At 36.2% G+C, this 13,598-nt stretch overlaps 1 protein-coding gene across 1 annotated transcript in view; it reads left to right on the top strand.

Annotated features, from left to right (window-relative positions):
- Nucleotides 1–13,598, top strand: part of LRRC36 (leucine rich repeat containing 36) — a 68,499-nt gene that overhangs the window by 50,726 nt on the left and 4,175 nt on the right. Inside the window, exons 10-13 of the mRNA XM_044660588.1 lie at nt 4,978–5,143; nt 8,193–8,344; nt 9,471–9,594; nt 10,778–10,892. Of these exons, the coding sequence (XP_044516523.1) occupies nt 4,978–5,143; nt 8,193–8,344; nt 9,471–9,594; nt 10,778–10,892 (557 nt within the window). The remainder of the gene's footprint in view (nt 1–4,977; nt 5,144–8,192; nt 8,345–9,470; nt 9,595–10,777; nt 10,893–13,598) is intronic.

The following is a 13,598-nucleotide window of genomic DNA, read 5'->3' as shown; positions in this document are numbered from 1 at the left end:
AAGGACAGAATGAAACAATTTTCTATCTATCAACTGCAGTTGAGAGCAGAACCAGTCAGGGCAAGCTGCCCCTCAGCAAGCCAGCAAAAAGGCATTGGTGGCAACTAAATTAGCAGCAGTGGCTTCTGGGAGCTCTCAGCCCACAGGTAGTAAAGAGGTTAGACAACTGATCAGAAGGAGATTATGGATCCTTTTGCTGGGACGTGGTGCAGGACTTTGTTGCCTTACCTATACATGAGTTATAGTCTGAATGAAAAGTAGCACTAGCACACTAAAGCCTATGGCCATAGGGGAGCCAGAAACCCTTGTCACAGGTCCAGGAAAAAGAGGAATGCTGTGGGGATCATACCACCTTGGAAGAATTAAAAACTTACAGACTCCCAAAACTAACTCTGAAGGCAACTGCACAAAAAATAAAGCTTGGGACAGTATCCCTTCTACCCCAGAACAAGCCCAACTTTAATAGTTTATACATTTTTAAAAGTCAAGAAATGAGCAAACCATAAAAACAATAAAATATAATAAGTAAGCAAAAAAAGCTGACCATACAAAATTATTATAGTAACATGGAAAATCAAAACACAAACTCAGAAGAAGACAAAAAGCCAAAATATCTACACCCATGACCTCAAAAAAATATGAATTGCTCTCAAGCCTAAAAAGAATTGCTGGAAACAGGAGCCTGGAGTTTATTATATTTAAAGACTCATTTCACACAAAAGAACCCCCCCGAAACTTCGCAGATGCACAGAAGTTACAAATTATGTGTCATATCAAAACACAAAACATTGGTTTCAGAGTAGAACAAGGCCAAGGCTGAATTTTGACTAAGTTCTTATCAGAAAGCCAAGTTGGGGAATATTTTTCTCAGGGTTGAATTGCCCCTGCTAATGTTTTGGCCTTGGCTATACCAGGCCAGCTGCAGCTTTACTCTGATGAGTGAAAAAGGCTGTTAACTCATTAAGTGCTGGTTTACTAAGAACTTAAAGTTTTCCTAGAAGCTATAATGTTTTTCAATAAGAAAAGGTGTGGATCATAAAAGGGGTCAAAAGAAGGAGTCTCAGATTTTCATCTGTTTAAGACTCTGTTTCTCTTATTAGCCTCCCACACTGGAAGAGCTCAAAAAGAATTTAAAAATAAATAAAGGAAAATTGGAAAAAAAATCAGTGATGCAAGGAAACCATGGAAAAATAGTTGACAGTTTGGTAAATAAAGGAGGCACAAAAAGATACTGAAGAAAATAACATCTTAGAGAAGAGGCCAAATGGGGAAAGAGGCACAAAAATCCACCAAAGAGAAGAATTTCTTAAAAATTGGCCACATGGAAAAAGATACTTTAAAATGCACTGAAGAGAAATCCATAAAAGTAGAATTGGGCAGCTGAAAGCTAATGACTCCATGGGATATCAAGAAATAATAAGACAAAATCAGAAGAATGAAAATGTGACATATCTCATTGGAAAACAATTGACCTGGAAAATAGATCTGGGAGAGAGGATTTAAGAATGATTTTGGACTACATGAAAGCTGTTACAAAAAAGAACCTATACATCACTTTCAAGAAATTATCAAGGAAACCTGCCCTGATATTCTAAAACCAGAAAGCAAAATAGAAATTTGAGAGGATCCACCACCAATCACCTTCTGAAAGTGATCTTAAAGTTAAAACTCCCAAAACATTATCACCAAATTCCAGAGCCCCTAAATTAAGGAGAAAATATTGCAAGCAGCCAAAAAACAGACAAATAAAAAACCCCCAAAACCCCCAATTAAAAATCAAAACACCTAAAAAAAATCAATTATCATGGAACTACAGTCAGGATAACATAAGATTTAGAAACTTCTACATTTAAGATCAGAAGGCTTGGATATGATATTCTGAAGGGCAAAGGAGCTAGGATTAAAACCAAGAATCACCTCCCCAGAAAAACTGAGTATCATCTTTCAGGGGGAAAATGGATATTCAGTGAAATAGAGGGCTTTTAAGTATTTCCTGATGAAAAGAGTAGAGTTGAATAGAAAATTTGCCTTTCAAATACAAGACTCAAGAGAAGCATAAAAAGATAAATAGAAAAGAAAAATTATAAGAGATTGATTAAGGTTAAACTGTTTATATTCCTACATGGGAAGATGATTCTTGTAATTCCTAAGAACTTTTTCATTCTTAGGGCAGTTAGAAGTATACTTAGACAAAGGACATTGAGTGTGAGTTGAATATGATGGGATGATATCTAAAAACATAAAATTAAGGAGTCAGAAAGAGGAATGCACTGAAGAAGGAAGAAAGAATAGGTAGAATGAGGTAAATTATCTCACATAAAAGAGGTAGAAAGAGCTTTTACAGTGGAGGGGAAGATGGGAGTAACTAAGGGGAAAGCATTTGAACCATACTCATTGAAATTAGCTCAAAAAGGGAATAACATTCACATTCATTTGGGTATAGAAATTTCTCTTACCTTATAGGAAAGTAGGAGGGAATGGAAATAAGAGAAGGGTGTGGGAGCTGATAGAAGGGAGGGCAAATTAGGAGAGGCAATGATTGGAAGCAAAGCACTTCTTTTTATCATTTTCTTTTTTTAATGTTTTAATTCAATGATATTTTATTTTCCCAATTACATGCAATGATACTTTTCAACATACGTTTTTCAAAATTGTAAGATCCAAACTATCTTTCTTCCTGCCTTCCCTTCCCCCCATCCCCCACTCAGAGATGGTAAGCAATTTAATTTGTGTCATACATATATTATGACACAAAACACTTCCATTGTTGTAAGAGCACACTCATATAAAACTCAAACCTAAAATAAAACTATAAATACACTGCTGTGAAAGATAGTATGCTTTGATCCACATTCATTTGACTCCAACAGACCTTCCACTAGAGGTGAATAGTATCCCCTGTCATATGTCCTTCAGAATTGTCCCAGATCATTGAATTGCTGAGGGTAGCCAAATTTTCACAGTTGATAATCAGGCAATATTGCTGTTACTATATATAGGTACAATGTTCTCCTAGTTCTGCTCATTTCACTCTGCATCAGTTCATGTAGATTTTCCCAGCTTTTTCTGAAAGTATCTTGCTTATTTCTCATAGCACAAATAATATTCTATCACCAATATATACCACAATTTGTTCAGATATTCCTCAACTGATGGAAATCCTCTCAATTTCCAATTCTTTACCAACACACAAAGAGAAAAGCAAAACACTTTTAAGGATGAACAGAGTGAAAGAAGAGAGAGTAGGAAAAACAGGAGAAAAAATGGAGGAAAATGCACAGTTAGTAATCGTAACAATGAAAAAAGTTTTACAGCAAGTTCCCCTGATAAAGACCTCATCTCTCAAATATATGAGAACTGAAAAAAATGTATAAAAATACCTCATTCCCCAACTGACAAAATGGGTAAAGGATATGAACCAACAGTTTCAGATGAATCAGAGTTATCTATAGTTATATGAAAAAAAATATTCTAAGTCACAGTTGATTAAAGAAATGCAAACTAAAACACTTCTGATGTGTACCACCCCACATATATCAGATTGGCTTATGAGACATGCTACCATGTATTTTCTTGCCTATTTCTTTTCCTACTGCTCTCTAACACAGAACCCAAGTTGAAAATGTCACTAGTTCTGGAGCCCACTTCCTAGATTGCTTGACTTCTTTTTTCCCCCTCTTCAGAAGGCTTGTCTCAATTTCACTTCACTGTCAAATCTCTTTTATAGCCACACATCTGAGTGTGGTACTCAAGGCCCTCAGTAGTCAGACCTTAACCCACTTTTCCAATATTGTGTCTTCCTCTTTTTCAGTATAAACCCTCAGGTCTATATTCTTTTCCCACAATGTACTTTCCTTACATTTCCTTGCTTATAGTTCAGTTCCTCATACCCTCAGCCTTACTCTCATCCTTCCACATTCTTCAAGGGGAATTTTAAGTCCCACTTCTTCCAATTTTCTGTGAGTGTTCCAAAACACAGAAATGTCTCCCTCCTCTAAATTCCTGCAACACTTCTCTTTTGCTGCTTATTTGAGACTCAGCTGTATGCTGTTCTCTTTTCATATGTGTTTTGCCTTGACTTCCAACAGATCTTGCACTTCTCAAGGACAGAGAGAGACTATGACTTCTTCTTCGTTTCTCCTCTCATTTCTTGGTGTGATATACACTTTCTTTAAAAATGGTGCTCAAGAATTATTTGCTGAAATAATGAATAAATGTGCAGATCAAGATCATGGATGCAAAATAGCATGAGGAGGGAGGCAGGTGGAATGGAAAGAGCCCTGGAATTGGAGTGGGGAGTTCATGACTGACTCTGACACTGAGTGAATGACACCCTCTATAAGTCAATAACTTTTCAAATTTTCTCATTACCATAATAATAATGATGCTGACAGTAACTTCTTAGGCAAGCTTAATGCAATAAAAGTGCTTTGCAAACTTTAATTATTATGAAATGTAATTTTTGTACAATCATTGTAGATGTCTTCCTACTTGATTTTTTAGATATACCAGGTTTAGATAGAACTTATAATCTATAGTTTTAAGAACAAAAGTATCATATTATTGAAAAATTTATGGGGCTGGTCAGCCACAGATCAGAACAGGCAGGCAGCACGGAATATTGAAGAGAGAGAATTTTTTCCTGAAAAATATCCAGAGATATCAGTGATAGCAGATACTGAATTGGATCTTTGTATCTCTCCTTGGAAGAGTTGATTCTTGTGTTTACCTGAGCTATTATAATTATGATATAATTATATATTTTACTTTAGTAAATTTTTTTACTTTTTAAATTTAGTATATATTTAATTTGCTGATTAATAATATGTAATTATAATATAACATATTAGAATATAATTAATCTTGATTTGAAAATTAAGGCCACAGTCTGTGGTGATACTACTTTGATTTCTGGGTTCTTACTACACTTCCTGAGTAATAATGACGTTGGTTGGTATGCTTTCTTCCTTTCTTGAGCTTCTCTCTAGTGACCTGGGCAGTTTGCTTGGTTTGCAAGGAAACCATAGTCCCCCTCCCACTGCCAGGACTTCCCACGTGGTTGGGGTACTCCAACAGTTACTAGAGCTAGTGGACAAGCACTGGAATGGCTCAGGGTCTCTGCTTCTCAACAAGAAGTTCCTGGGTGAGTTCCTCTCTTTTCCTTTTTCTTATTCCAAGAATGACTCCACTCTTGCTTCTGAGCTGTTTCCAGGAGAACCCAAGTGCCCATGTACCACATGCTTTCTCCTCCTCACCCACATCAGCAGGGGATTTGAAAAGCCTCTAGGAGGAAGGTTGAGTGAACTACAGACCCCAGAGTGGGTCAATATGGGATATGGCAGCCCCCAAAGTTAATGTAGCTTTGGGTAAGTTAAGTAGGCCTAAGGAGTTAGTAGTGATGCTTGACTCAGCCCAAATATGTTTCATTCTGGGTGCCACATTTTAGAAAGATTTTCCTTTATGAAGGAAGCAGGAGGGGCAGCCAGAGTGGTGAAAAGCCTCAGAGATCATTGCTTTGTGCTGGAGGATGGTGTGAGGGGTAGCCTAGCTTGTTCAGCTTAGACAAGGGAAGACTTAGTGGGGATATGATAACTCCTATAGAAAAGGGATTGAAAATCCTTTATCTCTAGAGAGTAAAATTGGGTGCAGTAGGCGAAGATGTCACTGGGTGTCCCAAAAGCCTTCATAAAGTTTTGAGCTTTAACAACTTTAACTCTGTAGAAGCTTCTGTAAGGAAAAACTTTCCCACAACAAATACTTACCAAAAGAAGGAAGAGGGTGCAACTCCTGGAGGAGGAAAAGGTTGGATGATCCCTTATGGATTATATTGTAGACAGGATTCTTGTACATAGACCTCAAAAGTTGGGAGGTATGAGAGAAGCTACCAATGCCAACCCCAACCTGGACCTGAGCCTCCACTGAAGAGGAACTGTTAATCCCTAAGGATTCAATGAACTCTTAAGATTTTTTGTTATCCAAAGAAATCCAAAGAAAGTTTTGTAATCCAAAGAAAGTTTGTTTTTATAATTTTCACCAATCAACAAATCTGAGTTTCTCTCATAGTTTTCTTCCTCTACAAAAGTTAGAGGTAAAGGTAAAATAGTAAACAAAATAAAAGTCAGAAAAAACAGATGCAACCAAGGTCTGCCATTTAATAGCTAGTATGATGATGGCTAAGTCACAACCTCTCTACTACCTGTTGTTGTGATGGAGAAGAGGCCTAAAGTATGAGTGAGAAAGACTCAATTTCAAATCTTGCCTCAGACTATTTTTTAAGTAAAAGGTAAAAAGAAATAGGTTTATTATTATTATTATGCAAAGGCCCAGCAATTTAGCTTACAAACAGAAAACATAAATGAACCAACTAGCAATAGGGAAACTGCAACACCTATATATTCTTAGCTGTAGGAGTCCAGGTTACAGCCATCCAGGATTCCATTCAGGAAAGTAGTCCCAGGCAGGGCAATCCCCTCCATGAGTGAACTCCAAACTCTACTTTCCAGAAGGAATTTTTATTGGCCTCAAACAAAGAAGACTTTTTGCCAAACTGTAGTTTGTGTTACTGCTTCCAGGTCCCGAGATCCCAAGCCCCCAGAAGTGGCCAGGCAAAACATGTTGCCTCAGACATTTAATAAATGTATGACCCTGGACAATTCATTTGATCACTCCATGCCTCAGTTTCTTCATCTGTAAAATGTCAATAATAATAGTACTTGCTTTGCACAATTGTTAGATTAAATGAGATAATAACATATGCAAAGTGTTTGCAAACTTTTAAAGTTCTATATAATTTTATTATAATTGTTATATTTATTTATTATTATAATTATATAATTATATTTATTATTATAATTGTTATATTTATTATAATTGTTACTATCACTACTCTTCAGTTCTCTTTTACAAAGTGGATATAATAATGTCTATACCACCTACCACAAAGGGCTGTTGTGATGAAAATGCTTTGTTAACCTTAAAAGAGACATTATGTGAATGGGAATTATGTATTATATGACTTCTGATTTTCTTCACCTATAAAATGTTATCTGCTTTGTGTCCACTCCCAGGGCAATTGAGAAAATAAAATGATATATATAAAAGCACTTTGTGAAATTCAAAATGTTATATAATTGTCAGTTATTAATTGTTATCAAGAATTTTCCTCAATATCTAGATAGTGCATATGGTCCTGCTAATATTCTTGTTAGAAAATATTATTTATTCCTAGAGTTTTCATTTCTATAGCTCTCACCTATAGTTTATCCCTAGTTTATATACAAAAATTTCAGATTTCAAAATAGAGAAAGTTGGTTATGGAGTTCAAATGAAATAATTTATATAAATGTTAAAGTATACAAATGTTAAGTAGTATGTTAACCACTCTCAATGTTATAGGACATTTTAAGAAAGTAGAAAGAATGAGGATTATTGTACCTCCAATAGGTTTATTAAAATAAATCTGAGGTATCTTACAAAAGGCTATAGTTTGTGAAAAACAGAACCAGATGAGCTAGAACACTCTTCAGAAAGTTGTTTTTATAAAATGACTTTTCTTAAGTCTTTCAGATTTCTCCAACATTCATCATCTAGCTAGGTGTCCTCAAACAAATCACTTAATCCTTCTAGGCTTTGGGCCTTGTTTGTGAGAATGAGGAAACTGAACAGTTGATTTCTGAGGTTTCTTCTTTTGGCTTCCAGTACATTTTTATTTTGTAAACAGTACTTAACAAGAGTTCAGGGTTGGGAAAAACACTAGGTAAAAATGGGCAATGTGAACTTTCAGTTTTATATTTTCTTTCTGATCTCCAAAGAGGGAAACACAGAGAGAGAAAAGCTGGTCTCTGTTTTCCTCCCCCTTTAGCAGTCTGCTCTGTTTCTATAATGTAATGAAAAGGGCATTGCGTTTTGTGTCAGAGGGCTTGAGTTCCAATCTCATATCTCCTACTTGCCACCTGATAGTAAGGCAATGGTGAGAGAGTACTTTATACTCATCTGGGCTCTTAAAGTAAACTCTATAAAGTTCTTCACTCTTTGTTCTTCCTTGGAAAAAGGAGACATCCCACCCAGTTGTCTTGGAATCCCAAGTCTAAATCTTTAAGGGAATATGTATTTAATGACTTTATTTAAGAAAGTGTAAGTCAATACTGCTGCTTTTAGATTTTATCTGTCTTCCTCCCCCTAATTTTCTGTAGTTTCTGCCCGGGATATGCTTCTGAGCTTGGTGGTTCCCAACCCTGCTCAACAGTGGAACCGCTCACTGCCTGAAGAAAGTCTGAAATCCGCAAGAAGGAGAGACCTTGATCTAAAGGATGCAGGGCAGTTCCCTGGTATTCCAAATGATCTGGTATACTTCATATCCCTCTTTAGTGCCTTGCTAGCAAAGTGTAAAGTGTAAGACATGGAACAGTCCTTACTTTTGAAGTTAATCATCACCATGAAGTTCTAGAAATTCCTATTAAAAGTACATTGAGGGGGCAGCTGGGTAGCTCAGTGGATTGAGAGTCAGGCCTAGAGACGGGAGGTCCTAGGTTCAAACCCGGCCTCAGCCACTTCCCAGCTATGTGACCCTGGGCAAGTCACTTGACCCCCATTGCCCACCCTTACCACTCTTCCACCTAGGAGCCAATACACAGAAGTTAAGGGTTTAAAAAAAAAAAGCACATTGACCCATATACCAAAAATGGAATTAATAAAACTTATGAGTTGTTATTATGAGGTAAAAAAAGTACATTGAGCAATATCAGACTAAATCTCTGATATTAACCTTTTCCAAAGGCTACCTGGTAGGTGAGGTACATTTGTTGTTTACATTTGTTGTTTAAAACAACAAAAGCAGCAACAACTCTGAGCCAGGGCAGAAAAATCCTCTAGTGATAAAAGTGGGGTGTTGTTTAGCATTGAGTTTTGGTGTCTCATGGGAAAAGGAAGATCTTCTCTGAGTTCTTCCTTCTTCTGGTGGATCTAAGAGTCCTGATGGCAAGTGAAGTTGTTGAGACCTCAAACTCTAACCTGCATGTCTAAGGCTTCCTAGGATTTTCTCCATTATCTTCTAATGTCAAGGAGTCTTCAGTCACTGCAGAGTTTCTGAGGATTTTAACTGTAAGAACTTTAGAGAATTGCTTTGGATTGTCCTATTTCCAGACACAGACTCAGGGATGGAAAGTCATATGTTTCGTTGCCAGCTCTGTTCAAGCTAGAATCTGAATAACTACTTGTCAGAGATATTGTAGAAGAGAGAAGTAACCATTGGGAAAGAGGCTGAAGTAAGTGATTTTGAAGATCGCTTTACAGCTTTACGATTCTGTGTTTGCTGACACATTTGAGTTATGTTTTCTAAGAATTTAGTATCCTAGGGAGAAAAATGCAGAGAAGCAGATTTGCATAAGTGAAGATAGTTTTAGTTTTTTGAAAACATTCCTCAGGATTCCATTCCCTTTAGATGTTTCTGTTTTTGTTTTTTAACCTTAAAGGAAGCATTGAAGCAAAAGATGGTCAGGGTACTGGAGGAAAATCTCTTTTTGTCTGAAAAGGTACAGCTGTTGGAGGAAAATGCTTCCAATTCTGGTGTGGGTGGGCACCAGTCTCACAGTTATGGTAAGTCCATCCATATGTTTGTGCAGACTCAGATATATGTGTCTAGATCAGTGATTCCCAAAGTGGGCGCTACTGCCCCCTGGTGGGTGCTGCAGCGATCCAGGAAGGCAGTGATGGCCACAGGTGCATTTGGGGGTGGTGAATAACTAGGGGGTGGTGATAGTATGGGACAGGGGGCGCCAAGTAATATTTTTTCTGGAAAGGGGGCAGTAGGCCAAAAAATTTTGGGAACCACTGCTCTAGACGATGGCCCTCTCCCCTCCCATAGCTGTTTTAACTCTTAAGAAGCCCTAGCATTTAGGGGTCAGGTACAAGTATTACCTTCCCCTACCCCAGCACACATTTCATTTCTTAGAGAATTCATCAAGTATCACTTTCCATAGAGCTCTTCATCCAACTTTATCCTTTGTAAGGTCCTTTGACGTTGTATTACAATTTGATTTTAGAAGGAGACACAGTTACTTAAAAAGAAAAAAAGCCCTTACCTTCTGTCTTAGTATCAATTCTAAGCAGAAGAGCAGCAAGAATTAGGCAATCCGGTTTTAAATGACTTGCTCAGGGTCACATAGCTCAGAAGTGTGTGAGGCCAAATTTGAACCCAGGTCCTCCCAGCTCCAGACCTGTTACTCTATCCACTATGCCACCTAGCTGCCCCAAGACAGTTAATTTTCAGAAGTGTTTTTGATCTTCACAAAACCAACATAGTGTTATTTGTCACAAATATGAGCATGTTTCAATCCACCTAATTTACAGATTCCTATCTTTGCCACCACCTGCTATAGGGCCAGATAGAGTATGTAGATTTTTAAATGTGTTCTAACTATTCTGTTTCAACTAAAATACTAATCCCTTCCTAAATGATGTCCTGTGATTTTTCATATCTGTATTGGTAAAGCAGTAAACATACATTAAGATGGGCTAACTCGAGAGCACATTGAACTGGGTCGTGGGTGCACTGGCCGCAGCACTGAATGGCAGGGCAGTCAAGGACTAGTTTACCCCCATGAACTAAAAGGAAGGAAGTCCCAGGAGATTGGGGGTCAGCAAGGGAGGGGGCACTTAATTCCTAAGACCCACCTGGCTCTAGTCTATCATCTTGGAGACAGGAAGAGCCTTAGATATACATACTAATGGTTAGATTTGCCAGAAGGCTACTAACCCAAAGGCATTATGTCCCTTGTAGACGAATTGCTCCGTAAAAATCAACAGCTGAATTTACAGGTGAATTGTCTGAATCAGGAACTTAACCAGCTAAAGAAACTCGAAGAAACAGTATGCCTTCTCCAGGAAAGTCAGAGGTACAGAAGGGCTCCATCTTTTCTGAAGGGACAGGGAGGGCCTTCTGTCTTTTGGTGAGGCAGCACAGGATGCTGTAAAAAATGAGCCGCACACCTGATCATAAACTCCCTAAAGGCAAGAATTGTGTCTCTCTTCATCTGTATATCTCCAGCAACCTAGCACCACAAGGCCTTAAAGAGAGATAGCAAGTACTTAAGGAATACTGGTCATTTGCTGAAAGAATGAATGAGAGTAGCTCCAAGATAAGTGTTGCATTTCAAAATAAGCTCTTGTGATTGTTATTATAAAGTACCTTTGGGGGGGGGGGACTGGAAGTGGGAAAAGCACTAATGTACCTGTGTGATAGCACACTAAGGCCTCTCTCACTCCCACTTGTAGAAATATTAATGGGGGCAGCTGGGTGGCTCAATGGAATGGATTGAGAGCCAGGTCTAGAGAAGGGAGGTCCTGAGTTCAAATGTGACCTTAGACACTTCCCAGCTGGGTGACCCTGGGCAAGTCAGTTAATCCCCATTGCCTAGCTCTCACCTCTCTTCTGCCTGAGAACCAAAACACAGTATTGATTCTAAGATGTAAGGTAAGGGTTTTCAACGTAAAAGAAATATTAAATAAAATTTTACCTCTCTGAAGTCGTCCTTTCAAATCTTTTGGCTTACTTGGATGAGGAAAGCCTTATTAGTACTTAAACAGATTTCTAGGAAGAAAAATGCTCTGCACTAAATCTACCCCATCCCCACCTTATCTAGGAGGGGAAGGAACAAGTATTTATTGAGCACTTAATATGTGCCAGGTACAGTGCTAAGCATTTTACAAATATTTTCACAACAATAATCAATAAAAATTACATTCAATAAAGGGCCTTGGACACACAAATTAAAATTGGAAAAAAAGAATTAGAAACTAATTTAATACTAAAGAATGAGTGAGTCAAGGAACAAATAGAAACAATAATTTCATTAAAGATAATGGCAACAATGAGACACATGCCAAAATTTGTGCAATACAGCCAAATTAGTACTTGGGGGGGGGATATTTATATCTCTAAATGTTTATATCAATAAAAAAGAGAAAGAACAGATCAATGAATTGAATATGCAATTAAAAAACCTAGAAAAATAGCAAGCTAAAAATTCCCAATTAAACACTAAAATAGAAATCCTGAAAATCAAAGGAGAGATTAATAAAAAAATTTTAAATTTTAATTGAACTAATAAATAAACTATGAACTGGTTTTATTTTTAAAAGGCTATAAAATAAAACTTAAGTTAATTTGATTTTAAAAAAACCCAAATTACCAGTCTCAAAAATAAAAAAAGTGAAAGTTCCAATAATGAAATTGGAAAAGATGAAATTAAAGCAATTATTAGGAACTATTTTACCCAGTACATGCCAATAAACATGTCAATCTAAGTGAAATGGATAAATATTTACAAAAATATAAATTGCCCAGATTAATAGAAGAGGAAATAGAATACTTAAATAACCATATCATAGAAAAAAAATTGAACAAAGCCAAAAAGGAGCTCTCTAAGAAGAAATCTCCAGGACCAGTTGGAATTTTATAAGTGAATTCCACTAAATATTTTTAAAAGAATTCATTCCAATATGATAAAAATTATTTGAAAAATAGATAAAGGGGAATTCTACCAAATTTCTTCTGTGACACAAATATAGTTTGAATCCTAAATCAGAAAAAGCAAAAACAAAAAGAAAAGTCTATATCAATTTCCTCAGTGAATATTGTTGCAAAATTTTAAAAGTAAAATATTAGTAAGGAGATTACAGTGATATGTTACAAAGATCATTCACTATGACCAGGTAGGATTCATAACAGGAATACAAAGCCAGTTCAGTATTAGGAAAACTAAAAGCATAACTGGTCATATAAATAACAAAATCAATAAACATACATATGACTATCTCAAAAGATATAGGAAGAGCTTTGACAATATAACACTCATTTCTATTAAAAACACTAGAAAGCAAAGTGGAGCTTTCCTTAAAATAATAAATAGTATCTATCTAAAACCAAGATCAAGCATTTTCAATAATGAGGATAACTAGAAATCTTCCCAGTAAGATCATGAGTAAAGCAAGGATGCCCATTATCATCACTATTATTTAGTACTAAAAATGTTAATAATAACACTAAATTTAGTACTAAAAATGATAATAATAACACAACAACAAAAAGAAGAAACTATGAACGAATAAGAATAAGCAATAAAGAAACAAAACTATCTTTGCAGATTATATGATACTATACTTAGAGAATCAACTAAAAAACGAGTTGAAACAACTTTAGCAAAGTTGCAGAATATAAAATAAACTCCAGTAAATCATCAGCATTTCTATGTATTATTAACAAAATCCAGCAGAAAAAGATAGAGTAATTCCACTTAAAGTAACTGTAAACAGTATAAAATACCTTTCAAGACATACCAAAGAGCTATATGAACATAATTACAAAACAATTCACACAAATAACAGATTTTTAAAAATAACTGGAGGAATATTTATTGCTCATGGGGAGGCAGAGCCAACATAATAAAAATGATATTTCTACCTGAAGTTAATTTACTTATTCAAAAATTATCTTATGGAGCTATAAAAAAAATAATAACAAGATTCTTCTGGAAGAACAAAAAGTTAGAAATATTAAGGAATGATTTTTTTAAATTTTAAAAGTTTGATACAACTAAAAT

This window comes from Gracilinanus agilis, chromosome 2 (genome assembly GCF_016433145.1).
Source record: "Gracilinanus agilis isolate LMUSP501 chromosome 2, AgileGrace, whole genome shotgun sequence".
NCBI classification, from domain to species: Eukaryota; Metazoa; Chordata; class Mammalia; order Didelphimorphia; family Didelphidae; genus Gracilinanus; species Gracilinanus agilis.
Note: the sequence above shows the minus strand (reverse complement) of the source record. Positions and strands in the feature narration are given on the sequence as shown.